At 59.1% G+C, this 12,199-nt stretch overlaps 7 protein-coding genes across 7 annotated transcripts; 4 read left to right on the top strand and 3 right to left on the bottom strand.

Annotated features, from left to right (window-relative positions):
- Positions 1-56: 56 nt before the first annotated feature.
- BKCO1_1150007 (mitochondrial inner membrane protease atp23) lies at positions 57-846 on the top strand (the record flags this gene model as incomplete). Its single annotated transcript, XM_020270530.1, has 2 exons — positions 57-533; positions 619-846. 2 exons carry the CDS (start codon positions 57-59, stop codon positions 844-846), a joined length of 705 nt encoding a protein of 234 aa, XP_020125011.1.
- A 355-nt stretch (positions 847-1,201) lies between these two features.
- On the bottom strand, positions 1,202-2,552 carry BKCO1_1150006 (aur protein kinase; the record flags this gene model as incomplete). Its single annotated transcript, XM_020270529.1, has 3 exons — positions 1,202-1,354; positions 1,409-2,404; positions 2,457-2,552. The coding sequence occupies 3 exons, from the start codon at positions 2,550-2,552 to the stop codon at positions 1,202-1,204; spliced, it is 1,245 nt and encodes a 414-aa protein (XP_020125010.1).
- Positions 2,553-2,870: 318 nt separating this feature from the next.
- BKCO1_1150005 (type 2a phosphatase activator tip41) lies at positions 2,871-3,927 on the top strand (the record flags this gene model as incomplete). Its single annotated transcript, XM_020270528.1, has 2 exons — positions 2,871-3,361; positions 3,423-3,927. 2 exons carry the CDS (start codon positions 2,871-2,873, stop codon positions 3,925-3,927), a joined length of 996 nt encoding a protein of 331 aa, XP_020125009.1.
- A 1,238-nt stretch (positions 3,928-5,165) lies between these two features.
- Positions 5,166-6,933, bottom strand: BKCO1_1150004 (nuclear pore protein; the record flags this gene model as incomplete). Its single annotated transcript, XM_020270527.1, has 2 exons — positions 5,166-6,167; positions 6,331-6,933. The coding sequence occupies 2 exons, from the start codon at positions 6,931-6,933 to the stop codon at positions 5,166-5,168; spliced, it is 1,605 nt and encodes a 534-aa protein (XP_020125008.1).
- A 225-nt stretch (positions 6,934-7,158) lies between these two features.
- Positions 7,159-8,724, top strand: BKCO1_1150003 (udp-n-acetylglucosamine-1-p transferase; the record flags this gene model as incomplete). The annotated part of the gene is made up of 4 exons (XM_020270526.1): positions 7,159-7,391; positions 7,441-7,621; positions 7,673-7,886; positions 7,949-8,724. The coding sequence occupies 4 exons, from the start codon at positions 7,159-7,161 to the stop codon at positions 8,722-8,724; spliced, it is 1,404 nt and encodes a 467-aa protein (XP_020125007.1).
- A 362-nt stretch (positions 8,725-9,086) lies between these two features.
- Positions 9,087-10,580, bottom strand: BKCO1_1150002 (uncharacterized protein; the record flags this gene model as incomplete). Its single annotated transcript, XM_020270525.1, has 1 exon — positions 9,087-10,580. The coding sequence occupies one exon, from the start codon at positions 10,578-10,580 to the stop codon at positions 9,087-9,089; it is 1,494 nt and encodes a 497-aa protein (XP_020125006.1).
- A 215-nt stretch (positions 10,581-10,795) lies between these two features.
- Positions 10,796-11,797, top strand: BKCO1_1150001 (f-box domain protein; the record flags this gene model as incomplete). The annotated part of the gene is made up of 2 exons (XM_020270515.1): positions 10,796-10,903; positions 10,963-11,797. Coding segments are annotated over 2 exons (943 nt in total), but the record flags the coding sequence as incomplete, so codon positions are not given.
- Positions 11,798-12,199: the final 402 nt, after the last annotated feature.

Genomic DNA, 12,199 nt, shown 5'->3' with positions numbered 1-12,199 from the left:
GCTCGAGCCGTCTCGATCGCCGCTTCTGCCACGGCCGCACCGCCCGATATCCTAGCATGGCCGAAGCAATGGACCCCGAAACCAAGCCCACCCCCGCCGCCGCCGTGCCGCAAGAACCAGACCCGAGCTTCTACAACTGGCGCACCTTCTTCTCGATCCTGGCGGGGCAAGCGACGCCGGACGAGCGGCGGCAGTACCTCGCCACGCGCGACGCGGTGCGCGAGGACAAGGACATCGCGCGCGTCGAGGCGCACCGCGACTGGGCCTTCGAGTACTCGCCCATCGTGCGCTTCATGCGCGACGAGGTGCGCAAGCTCGGCGGCGACGTGGGCCCCCACAACGTGCGCTGCCGCCGCTGCACGACCGCCCAGGGCGGCGGCTTCGACGTCGACTACGGCGTGCTCATCTGCGCCAACCACATGCGCAACAGAGGGCACGTCGAGGACACCATCGCGCACGAGATGGTGCATGCGTACGACTACCTGCGCTTCAAGGTTGATCGGTGGAATCTGCGGCACCAGGCCTGCACCGAGGTATGTTGTGCAAGTGACTTCACCCGGTGCGGTTGGTTCGGGGGGCTTCGAGAATGATGGCTGACTGCAGCATGTCTTTCGGTAGATCCGCGCTTCGACTCTGAGCGGAGAGTGCAGGTTCACTCGCGAGTTTTTCACCAGGAACCAATGGCGATTCACGAGCCAGCTGCAAGAGTGCGTCAGGCGGCGAGCAACGCTCTCTTTGATGGCCAGGCCAGCCGTCAAGGACGACGTTCATGCCGCACGCCTAGTCAACGAGGTGTGGGACAGCTGTTTCCTGGATACGAGACCGTTCGATGAAATCTACAGGTAAATGTCATCGAAGGAAGGGAATTCAAAAGGCTTGCGCTGGAGTTGTGGGGAGTCTTTCGCAAATTTGAGATCGTGTACCATTAAATGTAGCATAGCGGCGGCGTTAGGATTGCCTTTTTAACCGCAAAACCAGTTCAACTCCTTACCCAGTCAATCCGAAACTCCACGCCATATGCCAGCCCTGATCCCGAGTACCCTGTGCCAGTCCCCTTCCAGCGCCGAACTAATGATGAAAAGAAAAGATCCAGACCACCTACACCTGCTTGAAATCACTCACCACAAGCTTTCTTGCGTGACAAACATCCTCTAACAGCGTGGACATGATCGCAAACCACAGACTTAGATCTCGCACAGAATCACGCGTCGGACTTGTCACTCGTGCGGCTCTTGCTCGACGAACCAGAGGTGCGGATGTAGCTCCTCTCGCCCCTTACACAGTGCTTGATGATCCAGGGGTGCTTCTCAACCTCGTCGAGAGGCAGACGCTTCTCAGGGTCCAGCACAAGCAGCTGTGATATTCGTTAGTGAGCCGTTCCAGGTGGAATTGACGCTTCTAAACTCACCTTCTTGATCAGATCCCTAGCCTCGGGGCTGACGAAGCTGGGGACGGTCATCTCGGCCCTCGCGATCCTGCGCTGGGTCATGACGGGCGTGTCCTCGAACGGCGCCTCTCCAACCAAGAACTCATACGTCAAGACGCCCAAGCTCCACAGATCGACTTTCTCGCTGTAGTAGTTCTCGGAACTACCGGGCTTGATCATCTCCGGGGGCAGGTAGTCCAGAGTTCCACACATGGTGTTGCGGCGGTTGTTCGGGGCGTGAACGCTCCAGCCAAAGTCGGAAATCTTGATCTCGCCGTGGATGCCGACGAGGATGTTCTCGGGCTTGATGTCGCGGTGCATGATGTGCTTCTTGTGCAGGTACTTGAGGGCGCCGGCCATCTGGGCGATGTACTGGGCGGCCTTCCACTCGGGGAAGCGCTGTTCCTTGCGCAGGTGCTTGTACAGCTCGCCCTTGCCGGCGAACTCGAGGATGAGAAAGATGCGCTTCGAGTCGTGGAAGTGGCCGAAGAGGCGCAGGATGTTGGGGTGGGCCAGGTTCGACTGGATCTCGATCTCGCGGCGCACCTGCTTCTCGACCTTGCCCTGCTGCAGCTCCGACTTGTGCAGCACCTTGAGCGCGCAAACGAAACCCGACTGGCGCTCCTTGGCCAGGTAGACGCGGCCGAACTTGCCCTTGCCCAGCGGCTTGCCGATCTCGAACATGTTCAGGTTAAATTGGCGCGGGGCGACGGGCTGCTTGTAGAGAACGGAGTCGGAGCTGCGGTGGTGCAGTTCGTCCGAGGGCCGCGGCTCGATGCGCTCGGTGCGGTCAGTGCGGTCGGTGCGCTCGCGCTCGCGCTGGGCGGTTTGGGATGGAAGGGTGATCTTGGCAATTGTGTTGCTGCTGTATGCCTTGGGGACGTTGGGTTGCTGTAACCTCTGCAGGGGAAGCTTGACGCGGCTGCCATTGGCGTTGCCGCCCAGGCCGGTGAGGTTTACTGCGGTAGAGAGAGAGCCCTGCGATGGGATTAGCAGCATGCTCTGGCGAGCACTGGGTGTGGTTCCGCACCTTGGACTTGTGCTTGGCGAGATTGCCGGCGACGTTCTCGTTCTCATTGTTGATGGAGATGCGCTCGAAGGCGGACTCGAGGGTTTTTGTTGCCATGGCGGGGAATGCAGCAGGAAAGCGAGATGGGGGGATTCGCGCGGCTCCGGGGCAATTGGAGAAGTCGTCCTTGGGGAGGGAGGCTGGGTGGGCGGCGGCGCAGCAGAAGAAGCAGGTTCGCGGAGTGTTTACGGCTGTCTCCACAGCAACAATCAGCCACTGCACAGGTCCGCCGCGCCCGCCCGCGCCCGCCAATGACGTCTGCCGTCGCGCTTCCCGCCGTGCAGGCCCGGATTGGACGCGCAGAAAATACCACCATCTAGACGCGATCGCTGGAATGCGCTACTGGTTAGCCGGGCGGCGGGCAGCAGGGCGCAGATGCAGAGCCTCCTCGCAGCCTCCACATGGTGCGCGGCCACGACTACCGGCCCAGGCTGCCAGGCCCCGCTCTCCGAGAATGAGCCGCCTGACCTCATGGAAGCTCCCGCTGCTCCCGCCTGCACGTCCAACCAACCCCACTCCCCCCCAAGAGTCTCTGTCGCCCCGGGCTCCGGCTCCCCTGCGCCCGACACCACCATGGACACGGCGTTCCCGGCCCCCGCCGACCAGGGCAAGGCAATCACACATGAAGGGTGGAACATCACCACGCGCAAGCTGCCTATACTGAAGGCCGGCCCCATCGACGACATGACGAACAAACTGGGCATTGCTCTGCCCGAGATGATTTTCGGCGACAATGCCATGCGCCTCGAGCACATTGCGACCGGGTGGAGCATAGAATTCAACGCCTTCGACGCGCTGGACCGTGTCGACAAGACGGGCGAGAAGATGCTCGAGGTTGCCTACTCCAAGGAGTGGCAGAAGACAAGGTGAGGCGCCGGCCCACGCTGAGCTTCGTAGTCGCCGCAAGCGCTAAGAACCCCCGACAAGGCAAAACCACGCCTCGGAAATCAAGGAGGTGGTCAAGCCCTTCGACTGGTCCTTCAGCACCGACTATGCCGGCACTGTGCCCCACCAGTCCCCCCTCCACTTCGAGGACTCGGAAACTATGATACCCCTGGCCCTGCTCAAACGTCCCGACCCCATTCTTTTCTTCGACGATGTCATGCTCTACGAAGACGAGCTCGCCGATAACGGCATCTCGCTCATGTCGTGCAAGATACGCGTCATGCCCGCCCGCTTGCTGCTGCTGTGCAGGTTTTTCTTACGCTTAGACGGCGTCATCTTCCGCATCCGCGACACCAGAGTCTTCGTCGAGTTCGAGACCGGTGAGGTCATCCGTGAGTACACGGCTCGCGAAGAGAAGTACGACGTGGTAAAGAAGAAGATGGCCATTACTAGAGAAGATGTGCCCGCGCTCATGAGAGACCCGAACCGCCTGGTCGAGCACGTGCCAATCATCGATGGAAAGCTGGAGAAGTGTGTAGTCAAGTAAGAGCCGTCGACCGTGCAACGGCCCTGTCCAGCTGCGGTTCTTGAGCACTGCAGCTTCGAAGTGACGCCTCCGTTCCGGTACGGACTACGGGCTTCTGCTCCTGCCCACACACGCTCGCTTTGTGCGCCGGGCGTGAGCAGGTGAACCAAACATCTCGCCGTGGACCGACCGTCGACTCCTTGCGCTCAGGCCCATGACCGGCACAATGTCCCAGCCCCCGCTGCCAAAGTGGTTGTCGAAGTGCGGGGACGTGGAATGGCCCGGCATAAACCGTGGTTGTGCTTGTCAGAGTCTGCCAACACACAGCACGTAATTCTCAGGGCTCACAACACAACCACCGGAGAGAGATATGCTTGGCTATGGATTGGCTTCAAACAACCATAATTATCTCGTTCAATGTATGATCGTCCAGCCCTATCCTTGGACCGGCGTAAAGCCCTGTTGTGTGACCATGGTAAAGAGTGGGCTATCATAGCATCCTGGTATATGAGCACGGCACGGCCAAGTCACTTCTGGTGGCACCACGTTCGCTTCTCTTTGGAGATCCCAACAGAATGGTATTGAGAGTCTACAGCCAGTGGATGCAAGTAAAATGCCCGCAGAGGACTGCTAGGGACAGACTTGGCCACAGCGAGGCAGTGCTTTCAAATAGCTTGACCATCAGTTGCATCACTGCCTAAGCCTCTACCAGTCCGGGCAGTGTTTCGAAGGAGACTTTCTAGAAACCGAGTACGAACTGGACAATTGATTCTACCGAGCAAGATCCGTGAGAGTGATAAACTGCTTTTGGAGTCTTGCGTCTCTTGGACCGGAACGAAGTTACCCCCTTGACACCTGGAAATGAAATGCCCGTCCATCATGGAATCTTCCCGCAGATAGCGCACTGACGGTCTTTTCAGAAGCACCAGAGTTCCTTAGCAAACCGTCGCTAAAGAAGCAACATTTCGCCCACTTTCTAGCCACTACCCACAAAGTGTCGTTCCCATGTAATGTCTACTGTAGACCACAGCAAAACCATTGGATTCGATCATCGCTGTCCCGTCGATGAGAAGGATGACGTTGGTCCTGCTACGACATCATTCCACAAGCTAGCTCGAATCATAAACGAAAGTTGGAAATACCACAGGAGCCTTCCACGCCTCCAAGATGACCTGGAGGACGGAATGATCATCTCCAGGAGGAGCATCTGTAGATGTAGTCAAAAGAGTCTAAAAGCAATTGATAGAGGAAAGCTGCTACTAGCCTTTTCCTGTATCTATTTCGGCGTACTCGAGCCAACGACTGTTGCTCGCCTTCTTCCATGTGCGAATGGCACCGTCGTCGCCAGTGGACACAAGGAGATCACCTGCATCATGGTTACCACGAGAGAACAGGTCGTCTACAGAAAGAATCTTTCGCATACCCATTTGAGAAAAGGATACACGCCAGGCCGCTCCATGGTGGGAGTCCAGCTCTGCGGCCATCTTGACATGGTGCTTGACGCGGCCGGGATCTTGGTCGTTCTCATGGCCGTCACCGACCCGAGATGCACCGGCAAGGCCCGCTCCAATGCCCGATGGCGCGTTACGGCGACCGTGAGGAGATGGCTGGGGCTCAGGTGCGGCTGGGACAGCAAGCGTGGACTGCTGCGGGCTTTCAGGGGTGGAGAGTTCATATATGCGGATCGAGCCGTCCTTGCTTGCAGTCGCTATGATGTCCGTTCCGCGCATAGAGCCGTTGGCCCATGCCACGTCGCGGAGGATGCTCCGGGAGCCGGTAAGCTCGGCTGCAATGTAGAAGCGGCGGTTCTTGTCACTGCGATAGACCCTGACCATATCCATGGCGGCGACAGCGAGTGACAAGGCGCGTCTGTCTAAGCCCGCACTGACGGCGCTCCAGCAGGGAAGCTGCTCCTTGTGGAAGCACACGCGGAAACTCGCCTCCTCGGAGCGCGGGGGCGGCGGCTGCAAGACCTGAGTTTGTGCAAGAATCTGCCACTCAGACAGATTTCCATGGTCGATGGGTTCGTTCACAGTGAGCATGCCATCGCGAGTGATGAGTGCGACCCAAGTTTCCTGCATGATCTGTTTGAAGTCGAGTGACATGAATGGCGTGCGCGTCTCGGAGACTTGGCTGTAGATGAGTTTGAAGCGACGACCGGTGTTGGCGATCTCGGTCACATCCTCCTGCCAGACTTTGAAACGGCCGTCTTCACCGATGCTGCCAATGACCTCACCCATGAACGGGCCATTCCATTTGACCTGCAGGCCGTCAGTGTCACGCCAATGTCACTGCGACAAGCCAAGAGCGGGCTGGGCGGGCTGCACGGAAACTGGAGCAGGCCAATGGCGGGCTCGCTGCAGAGGGAGCGCAAACAGGAAGGACGGCTTGTCGGCTGCAGGCGTGACGCAGGTGAGGACTCACTTCGACGATCTCGGCATCATGCGCCTTCCAGCTGTCGACTAGGGACCAGGTTTCGTCCTTGCGGTCCCAGACCTTGAGGCGGTGGTCGGACGAGGCGGTGACCATGCGAGTGCCGAAGAAGTTGAAGTCAACGGCCAGGACCAGGTCCTGGTGGCCGTGGTCGAAAGTCTGGAAGCCCTGGTTGGCAGACATGTTGCGGGTAGCTTGGCGGGCCTTGGCCTCGGACTCGCGCAGCTCCTGGTAGGCGTCGAGGTGGACGTCGGCTAGAGGTCTTGCTCCATATTCGAAGGTCAGTAGCGAGGTGCTCTTGCGCAGGGCGTCGGCATGGTAGGTTTTCTCGGAGGGCTCACTGCTGAGGACGCTCACGCGCGGGCTGATGCGGACGAGGCTCTGGGCGCGGCGGTGGTGGGAGGCGGGGCCGTCTCTGTCGCGGTCTCTGGGCGACAGCGACGCGTCCGAGGCGGCCTGTGACGGCAGGCGGCTGGGGGTGAGGGTCTTGAGGAACTGCGGGCGGGCGAGCTTGGTGGTGACCAGGTCGAGCTGGGCCTGGATGGAGTCGCGGCGGGGCGCGTGGGCAGCTGCGAGCGCGTTGACGTTGTCCATGGCGCGTCGGAGCGTTGGCGGGGGGGCCCGTTTGCGGCTAGAGCGACACTAGCGGGCTGCGCGGGCTGCGCGGGCTGCGGCTGGGGCGTGCAGTGGGCTATGCGAGCGCCTGCGACGGGCGGGCGAAGAGGATACGCGGCCCGATATATAACATCTGGCTTCAACCACTACTGCTGCAGCGCCCCCTACCGCATGACACTCGTTTTATAACCTTCTCTGCACGCCATGGCCGGCCAGCTTTCGCGCCCGGAGAGCCTGGCCCTGCTCTCGCTGCTCGCCGCCTGCATCGGCATCCTGGCCAACACCTTCCACGGCGACGGCGAGCCGCTCGTGGCGTCGCTGGCCTTCAGCGGCATTGCCTTCGCCAGCTGCTACGCCCTCATCCGCTGGCTCGGCGATGCCTTCATGCGCGCCGGTTTCAAGGGACGCGACCTGTCGAAGCTCAAGAATGTCGAGATGTGCGTCCCCCCACGTGACCCCTGCCCGACTGCGCTGAGCCGGAGACAGCCCCGAGACCATGGGTGCTGTGTGCGCCGTCGTCTACCTGTTCGCCCTGCTCGTCTTCATTCCTTTCCCTTTCTACAAGGACATCGTCGCCGCCACCTCGGGCGGCGGCAACCGGGACATCATCCTCGACGTCCGCGAGATCGAGACGGGCCGCTTCCTGCACCGCTTCCCCCATAGCAAGGTCAACCCAAACACCCGGCCCGCTGGCTTTTCTTTTGTTGATCTTCTGTAGCTTGCGTCGTACCTGTCCGCCATCCTCTCCCTTCAGACTGTGGTTCTCCTTGGCATCGGCGATGATCTATTCGACATCCGCTGGCGGCACAAGATCCTGATTCCCGCCTTTGCTGCCATCCCTATGCTCACCGTCTACTTCGTCGACTTTGGTGTGACCAAGATCGTGGTGCCGACCCCGTTGAGATCCTACCTTGGGGTTCTCCTTGACATAGGTACTACCCCGCTCCCCCCGCAGCACCCAGTCCCGCCCGGCGACTTGCCTAATTTGTTGCAGGATGGCTATACTACGCCTACATGGCAGCGATCTCCATCTTCTGCCCCAACAGTATCAACATCCTCGCCGGCATCAACGGAATCGAGGTCTCGCAATCAATCATCATTGCCCTCCTCCTGGCCTTCAATGACCTGCTCTACCTCATCCCTTCACCGCCCCCGGGCTACCCGGTCCCGCACCCGGCCACGGACTCGCACCTCTTCTCCCTCTACCTCCTCCTGCCGTTCCTCGGCGTCTCCTTCGCCCTGCTCGCCCACAACTGGTACCCGGCCCGCGTCTTCGTCGGCGACACGTACTGCTACTTCGCCGGCATGGTCTTCGCCGTCGTCGGCATCCTCGGCCACTTCTCCAAGACGCTGCTGCTGCTGCTCATCCCGCAGATCGCAAACTTCGTCTACTCGGCCCCGCAGCTCTTCCACGTCGTGCCCTGCCCGCGCCACCGCCTGCCGCGCTTCAACCGCCACACCGGCCTGCTCGAGCCCAGCGTCGTCGTCTTCGCCGACCAGGCCAAGCCCCTGCGCCCCGTCGTCGCCGAGGCCCTCAAGGCCCTGCACAGGCTGCGCCTCGTGCGGGTCAAGACCGACGACCGCGGCAACGTGCTCGAGAGCACCAACCTGACCATCCTCAACCTCTGGCTCGTCTGGTTCGGTCCCATGCGCGAGGACAAGCTGGCCATGGGCTTGTGCGCGCTGCAGGTGGCCTGCGGGCTGGTAGGCTTGTTCATCAGGCACCGTCTTGCGCTGCTGATCTTCACGCAGGATAACTGGTTCATTTGAAGTATTTTTGTAGTTTGGGACCTTTAGACGAGGGATTCTTGTATTATATATTTCAGCAATTGTAAAGTATAGAGCCTTTTCAACCGCACGCTAGAGGTCTAGATGTACAAAAGCAAATTTTAAGCCTTTGGCTTCAGGGTCGTTCATTGCGGGGTATAGCGACGCCAGAAAGGTGACATGCACTCTTCAGTTGGCCCCTTCGAGATGCTGTCTTCTGATGCAATCTCGCAAGAGATTTTTTTTTTCAAAAAAAAAAGGCGTGCGTCAAAAACATACATATCGTCCTCTTCTCTAAACATATTTCCCACAGCATCCATGGCGCCTATGAGACCTTGCAGACCAAACAAATCTAGGCCCGTAGCTCAGCGCCTAGGCGTAAAGGCAGGCGTGGCCGCCCTCCGCCTCGACGGCGTGTCCGGCAGCAGTCTCTGGCCCTGGCCCTTGATCCTGCCAACCTCGTCCTCGACGCACCGGCGCTTGCGTCCAACGGCGTCGTTGCGCTTCCGGATCTCGTCTTCGAACTCGCGCGCAACGTCGCGCTTCGTCCGGCGGGCTTTCTTGAACCGCCCGAGCAGGTCACCGAACTGGTCGAGGAACCAATCGCCGGCATCTTCCCACTCGTCGATCTGGAGGGAGTTGAAGAACTCGGATTGGTCTTCTGGGCGGAGCTCCCGGTAGGCGGTTCGCAGCCGGTCTTCGAGGGGTGAGTCAGCGAGGTGGGAAATGGGTTGCTTGTTGGGATCGGCACGAGGATTGTCGTCGAACGACTGCTTGTCGAGATCTGAATAGCTCATTGCGAAGAGCTCTTCATCCTCGTAGTCCTGAATGCGCTCCGAACTGGAGTCAGATAGAGAGAGCGGACCTTTCTGGGCGGTGGAGGGGCGATGCTCGAAGAAGTTGCGCTCGTTGATGGTTTCGGCATTCGAGGCTGTAGAAGAGCTGCGAGCGTGTATGGCTGTGTGCATGTCCTTTGGTCCAGGTTGGGTAGAGGGGGGAAGCTGCGTGTGATGGTGCTGCTGGTGCTGCTGGTGGGGCTGTTGGACTTCTTTGGCGCTGAGAGGTCTGGGAATTTCAGACTGAACAAGCCCACTGCGGACCGGGAGACTAGTGTCAGACATGATCTTCTTTGACGCTTCCTGGCGAAGTTGGTACAATGGATCGCCTGTAATGTAAGGTTGAGACTTCCGAAACGGGGGTTGAGGCGTCGGATATGGTACATGGTTTTTGAGCTCAGGGCTTTGGGGCCCGTGTTGCTCGTCACCATCATAGTCACCTTCTACGTCCTCTTCTCCCTCATCATAGTCGTCTGGAATAGTCGTGCTAGGATATGACTGGGCCATTGGGAGCTTCTTGCCCTCCCCTATTTTGCGCTGCGCTGCATAGAGCATTTCGTGCATGAGAGGTCCCTGACTATCGTCTGACTCCCCGTCTGCGAAGTGAGACTCATTGTCGTTGATGCTTTCTTGATCTTCCTGGACATGGAAGTTCGGGTTATCATAGAAGTTTTGCTGTCCCAAGTTGCCTTGGGCACCTTCATCCGAGAAGCTCGTAATGGTCGTGTCATCAGCATTTTCTGCATCCGTGTCGAAAGCATTGTAGTTGTGCAGGTGCGCCGTCTGACGGTGCGCCGTAGGCTGAACTGCAGGCCGCTGACCTTGTCGGCTTATGTCTCGCTGCGGCGATTGTCGGTTCTGGCCACGCTGCATCGTGTCGTCGAAGTCAGCAACAGGGACATCCACTCTGGCTGCTTGTCCCAAGCGACGGCGCTCCGCCTCAGAGGGCCTTCCGGGAGGTGTGTGCGAGCGTTTAGGCACGGGGCTTGCCGTGCGACCTCCACGGTTGAGGAATTGATGCATGACTCCGGAGACTCGACAGGCAATGTCAATCTGTCTAGAGGTTGAGCGAGATTGGGCCTCGAGTCTCGCGTGGCTACGAAAAACGCGTCTGCACGGGATGGGAGTCGCGTCGCGAGGAAAGAGCCACACGACGAAACCCCATTACCATAATGGGTTTAGGCCGAGGGCTTTGCTTATCGCCCCCCGATCAACGTCATCCGCCCTTTATCAACGCCATGCAGCCCCAAAGCTCCTCTCGTCCGTATATCCCCAACGTCACTGATCTGTACGCAGAGATGGCACGTCCGGCCGAAGTCAAAGAGCTCCTCTCATTGCCGAATGAGGTATGCCGCATCACATCCTAACCTAGGCAATTGATGCTAATTGGAAAGCTTCATGGCAGCTGCTTATCCACATCCTCAATTCATTGCCAACGCCTGATCTGCTGCCGCTGACTACCGTGGCTCACCGATTCTATGCCGTCATCCTCCGCATCGTTCACAACCGTCTGATAGCCGCCGCCAACCTGCATGAGCGGAATCACACGCTCCTGCTCGAGTGCTACCACCCCAGCGCCAAGCTTACAGAACCGCCTTTGTATTGCCGATACCTGGGCACAAACGGGCTCGAAGTCCCTGACCCCGACTTCGATGAGGAGGACCTAGTCGGGCGACTTGGATATTTGCGTCACCGATACTCGCGGTTCCGACCGTATCGAGAGGGCCCCGAGGCACGCTCTGCACGGACACGACCTGGCGATATCCCCGGATCGCGGACGCATCCGTCCACCTCTGAGCCCCAATACACCGGTGGTGGCTACAATGACGATGAGCTCGTCCGGCAAGTGCTCTCGCTGGACAGCGAAGAGCGTTTCACGCAGCTCTGTGCCGTGATCAACCTGGTCAAGCTTGGCCCACGCCGTGGCTTATTCCGCAGCTTTGTGGAAGTCGAGGATAGTGTTTTGAGGGTCTTTCGAGAATGGCTGCAGGAGGTGGCATTGCCGGCAGCGAGTCACATACCCGATTTACAAGCCTCGTCAGGCGTGAGCACGTCCGGAAAGGGCAAAGCGACGCTGAGTGACCAAGACATAGCCGATGGCAAGCGGCTGCTTTGGGTGGGTTCCGCGAAGAATGTAGGACTGAAGTTTCGTGTGAGAGAGCGCAAGCTCAGACGAGACACGCCCATACTCATCCGCGCGGATGAAGAGACGGCCGTCAGCTACGACATTGAGTACGAAGGTAAGGGACACGACACTTTCCACCCGGAGTGGTGATTTCTCGGGACGATTGCTGATGCGAAAATTCGCAGAGCTTCTTGTCCGAACATCGCATCTGCTGCTTACGTTTGAGAACTCGCTGTTGGACCAGGAAAATCAGCCTAGGGGAAGGGCTGTTGTATTTGGCTCTTTCGGCTGACGGGCAAGGCATCGGGCCAAACCCGTATCTCGCGGGAGACCGCGCCACAGCCGCCATGGCATAGGTAGATCAGCGTTGCCCTGATGCTCTGCGTTGCATCGGCCGATTGTGGGCAGAATGCGCCGAGTGAATGATCTCACTACCCCTCCTTCCAGATTGGGAATTGCTAACGTGCCCCCCCAAATTGTTCATGTGCCCCCCCCAAATTGTTCATGTGCCCCCCCC

The sequence above is a fragment of the Diplodia corticola genome (genome assembly GCF_001883845.1).
Source record: "Diplodia corticola strain CBS 112549 chromosome Unknown scaffold115, whole genome shotgun sequence".
NCBI lineage: Eukaryota > Fungi > Ascomycota > Dothideomycetes > Botryosphaeriales > Botryosphaeriaceae > Diplodia > Diplodia corticola.
This window is presented reverse-complemented; position numbering and strand designations above follow the sequence as displayed.